Source organism: Athene cunicularia (assembly GCF_003259725.1).
Source record: "Athene cunicularia isolate RWA chromosome 3 unlocalized genomic scaffold, athCun1 chr3_part1, whole genome shotgun sequence".
Lineage (NCBI taxonomy): Eukaryota > Metazoa > Chordata > Aves > Strigiformes > Strigidae > Athene > Athene cunicularia.
In genome coordinates this window covers 48,657,986-48,662,902 of record NW_020799097.1, presented here as the reverse complement: position 1 = coordinate 48,662,902, position 4,917 = coordinate 48,657,986, and the positions used below count along the sequence as shown (strand labels likewise).

The following is a 4,917-nucleotide window of genomic DNA, read 5'->3' as shown; positions in this document are numbered from 1 at the left end:
GTCAGCAGCCGGGGGGTGGCGGAGCACATCCCGCCCCGGCCGCGGCCCCCCGACGAGACACCAATGGGCTCCGGCTCCAAACTTGGTACCAAAAGGCGCTTTGGAAGACCAACACTCCTACACCTTTGTCTGGGGCGCTGAAAGTATATGACCATCCCTCTTAATTCTGCAAGGGGAGGATGTTTTGCAGTGGGACCGCGGAACTGCTTTAGAAAAAAAACCTAAAACGCCGAACAAAACTCTTACTGGCTTCAGTGAAATAACAGCGTTCTCCAAATGCAAATAGGGAACGCTATCATGTGTCCGGGAATAACAGTGGCTTGTTTATTTATTTTTTAAACTACCAGTTTCAGTTACATATGCCAGCACAAATTTTACCCCTTCGCTCAGTGATCAGTTATCTAAAAAGAGGTGCCATGAAATAAAACGCTCTCAGACCACTTCCTCAGTGATCACAAGAAACAGAATAAAAGCAGTGGGGAAGAGCAAGTGTCTGAGGTCAGCGAGGCATACTTTCTAACAGCTCAAAAATCACTGCTTTCATCCAAATCACTGATTCAGGGTCTATCTCTAAGAAACAGCCTTATCAGAGAAATGCAACAAGTAATGGGCTTGCTGAGGTAAGTTTCTCTCTGTCAAGATCATGGACCTGTAATACTCAAGACAGCAGAATAACTGGCACTTTATATTGAGAAGGGCTGTTTGGGCTTTAAGAACTAAGACCAAAGGGAAAAATTATTGAAAAAAAAGTTTTTGAACATCTGCATGAAAAAGATCATTCACATATGGCCTTCTAGAGTGTGATTCTGGCACCACGTTTCATCATTTTTTGTCAATTGCTAAAACTGGGGGAAAGGGTAAATAATTCACGCACAGAAATAAATAATGACTTCATGTAAATCTAGCGGCCTAAAATGTTACGAGCAGTAGTAATTCATTTTTTAAAATGCTGACACATACTGTGAACTCATAATGAAAAATGTGTCCTTCAGAAAAATCCCCGATCAAGATCCAAGAATAAACAAGAGTATGACGTGTCATAGACTGCCTTGCAAATTCAATAAACCTTTAAAGAGGAGACACTTGCCTCACAAAGCAGGCACGGAAAAGAAACACAAAAAGCAACCCTCCCCAAACAACAGCAGTTGTACTTCCTCCCTCCTAAGCAGGCACGCAGTACTTTTCCTACTCCAAGTGGAGATATAATAGTAATCATGACAGGACTAGGATTTCATGATCTAATCATGACAGTATTAGCATTTCACAAGCGATGTATTATATATGTTTTTGTCAATAAACTGACTCAGCATTTAAAACTCTCAGCCTGATGAAGCCACAGCTCTCCCCCAAAGTTAACAATGAAGACAGCTCACTTCTGAAATCCACTGGCAAGCATGCATGCATGCATCCCCCAAAGTCTTACCTCATCCTTTCACAAGGGAAAAAATCCCACCCTATCAAGCTGTCAGGACTCCAGTGGTTTTCCATGAGGTCAAAACCAGAATCAGGTTCCCTTGCTGACCCCACAAACACTGATGTGCGAGAGCAACACGCACCCAGTCCTGATCCCACCAAACAAAATCAAACTTTGAAGGCAGAGAGAAAAATATAATGTTTCACATCAGAAGTTGCTAGAACGCAAGCGGAATTATGCCATTTACAACTTTTTCGCCCTGCAAACAAGCAGCAAACAAGTGACCTGTCCGTATATTCACAGGACCATAGCTTTCACAGAAGGTGAGGAAAAAAAGCATCAGACTGACCCTTTCTGTCAGAGCTACTTTAGAAATAGTCAGGGTTCAAAAGTTCCTATTGCTCCTTACAGTAGGTGCTATTCAGCGCAAATAAAAAACTGGGGGGAACTCTAGAGAACAAAAGGAGGATGTCCTATATTCAGACTCCCACTAGCAGGGAGCTGCATGGGTCACATTTTACATGGAAGAACCAGGGATCTTTCAACAACTTCTCTCTCCCCCCACCTTGTATACAGAGATGGCAGCAATCCTCCTACCCCGATTCACTGATCTGAGCTATAGTGTACGGAAATTACACCTTGGCGTTTCCAAACACAGCACTGGGAATTCTGAAAGATCCTCGGATGTCTCCTGCCGTGGCAGCAGGACTAAACGGAGGCAGAGAGAGCAAGCAGCCTAGGCAGCCAATCAGTCACCAGCCGGCTGCCGAGGATCTGCCCGAGCTGTCGTGTTGCTGGCTCATCCTTCAACCAAGAAAACATCCTATATCACACAGCGGAGTGGCAGCTTCATCTCCTTCCCCCCTCCCACCGCTCCACCAAAGCACGACCTATCTAACGATGCAATAATGCAAAACAAGGTTTTGCACCTTTTTTCTGGAGCACGTCCTTTTTCCGCCAAAGTTCTGCAGGGCAGGGCAGGGCAGATGGGAAAAGTGATTTTAAGGAGAATTTAGCTTTAACTTCTTACCAAACCTACTAGTCACTGCCAAGCTAAATTCCACAATGCCAATACCCTCTAGCTGGGGGTCCGGACCTATTTCTGCATGCAGGACTAAACAAGTACCTAGTTTGGAAGGAAATATTTGATAGGCATGGATGAGTGTACCTCTTCTTTTCAGCTCTGTGGTCAGTGTGTTTAGCCAAAGTAGAAGCACAGGTAATAGCTGCTATACCGCAAGTCTCAGCACAAGGAGAAATGAAGGGTTGTCCCTTGGGTTATTAGCCTGCCGAACATCACACCTAGCTATAATAGCTACTCTATATGAAGGAGTAAACACAAAACCAAATTGCTCATCCGGGCTCATTTCTTTCCAGCCCTTCTGAAACAACAACAAAGAATGTACCCACTCCAGGGACAAGGATAGGACAGACTCGCACGGCTAGCTACCAGTGAAGATACTGTCCCAGATAAACAAAAGTTAATTTAAGCTACGGCCACCCTTCTGTCAAGCTTGCTGCAGCTCTACCATCACTTGCTTAACCAACACGCCGGAGTTTTTAAGAATTTAGGAAGTCAGGAATACAGCAAGCTCACGAAAAGAATAAAGCAATTTCATAACCAAAGGGAAAACAAAAAGAAGTAATTAAACACATTTCCAGGAATTTGGGTTTTTTCCCTCTTCTACTTTTTTTTTTTTTTTTTTAAGTTATTTATTGGACAACCGAGGCACTTTAATCTCTGAGCCAGAGGCAATGAATGGTCCTGGCAAACAGCAGCCTAGAAATTGGCACAGAGAACTACCCCACAGTTTAAATATGCTTATTCAGATGCTGTTCAAATTGTGTGAAAATTTAACTGTTTGCGAATTGGTACAGAACCAGTTTCAGGGAAAATAGTACACGACAGACGACCATCTCACAGTTTCTTAAAAGAGTTATTAGGGTCCCATCTTAAAAGTCAGCGGGCAGCATTTATTGGTGGTGATGGTGGTAGGGGGTGTGGGGGGGTGTGTGCGTGTTAAAGAATGGAAGCCAGGATGAGCACACATTTTCCAAAGCGCTGTGATTTGGCTTGTCTGACTCCAACCTTCCCCAGAGCATTGCCGCTTACCTCTTTGCAGTTAGATGCATATTTGAAAGTCAAGTTCCTTGGCAAGGAAGCCTCTGCCTGAGTTAGGGTGCCTCCGTCGGCACTTGGATCCAAAGGGTGATCGTTTACAATGTATGTGCACTTTTCTTCAAAATCGGCTTCCGTCCACAGAGTCATGTCAGCATCCTCCATGTCCATTTTCATTGTCCACTCTCTCCCTTTCACCAGATTCTTGAAACTCACAGCGTCCGAGCTACACCGTGTAGCAGCCTGGAAAATAAGAAAACAGCCTTTAATCCTCATTGTCCTTCAGTGTTGTGGTTTCCGTTGAGACAGCGTGACTAATACAGTAGTCTGTGACACTTTAAAAGCATATGCAGGATAGTTGGTACAGTTGAGTAATAGCCAAAAAGCAGTGTAAACGAAGCTGCTCTGACTGAAGCAGAGCCTTAAAACGCCAGCCTCAGTAATAATGAGGAGGGAACAAAAACAAAGAGGGAAAAATCCCTCGGCTGACAACTGCTTTACCTTTTTCAGACCCTTTCCTTAATGCCTCCGAGAGAAAAAATATATTCCATGCCAAAGAAAACGTGGGGTCATGGCCGTGAGACCACTTAGTCGCCTGTGGAAAAGCTGCCTCAGAAAAGTGTCACAAACAAGGAGAGGAAGAGGAAAGGAGCTGCTGTCTGCGTCTGAATGAAGCTAAAAATGGAAAGCGCATGTTGGAAGAGCGGAACCCAGCCTTGCCTCTTCCAAATGGGGAAGCCTGAACTTTCCCACCGGCTTTCAACACACAAACAACTTTCAAAACAACCTGGCCCCCCGCCTCCTCCTGACGTCCCCTTATCCTTTGGCATGGAAGGCTGAGAGAGCCGACATCCTGCCAGCATCACTGCAGCAGCCCTGCACAAAGCACCGCAACACGTTATCGGGGTCCAAAAAACAAAAGGAGCGGGGGGAAATAAATAATTTTTAAAGACAGTTTTTCTATCCCTTTTGATGGTACCTCCGAGAATTGCTACCTCAAAGCACTGGCCAGGAGCCTCGCAGGACAATTCCACCAAGTCCTTCGCCCCTCTGTCTATTCAGGACAGAAGCGCAGTTATCAAACCTATGCCCAAACAGGTACTAGGTCGGGCTCTTCCCCTGAGGTTCGCTAGAGACCGAAATCTCTGCCTACGCCGGTAGCTGGGAATGACGTTCAATCCCGGCGTAAAATCCCGTCTTTTTTTCCTTTTCGGATACGCCGCTACTGCGAAATTAACACCCTTCCTCCGGGAACACCGAGACGCGACGACTGAAACAGCATGATCTTCCCAGGGAGAGGGGAAAGGCTGCCGGACTCGGGGCTAACAGGGACCCCCGCCAGGGAGGCACGGCCGGGCCGTGCCGGCGGCAGCTGCCGGGAGAC

At 45.8% G+C, this 4,917-nt stretch overlaps 1 protein-coding gene across 5 annotated transcripts in view; it reads right to left on the bottom strand.

Moving 5' to 3' along the window:
* The window catches only part of PRDM1 (PR/SET domain 1), a 62,834-nt gene that overhangs the window by 18,316 nt on the left and 39,601 nt on the right, over positions 1 to 4,917 (bottom strand). For 4 of the 5 annotated variants that reach the window (XM_026846090.1, XM_026846088.1, XM_026846089.1 and 1 more), the window contains exon 2: positions 3,528 to 3,776. In XM_026846090.1, the coding sequence (XP_026701891.1) occupies positions 3,528 to 3,710 (183 nt within the window). In that variant the 5' untranslated portion in view covers positions 3,711 to 3,776. Of the gene's footprint in view, positions 1 to 3,527; positions 3,810 to 4,917 lie in introns of those variants that run through there. The other variant, XM_026846086.1, reaches the window with a different exon arrangement.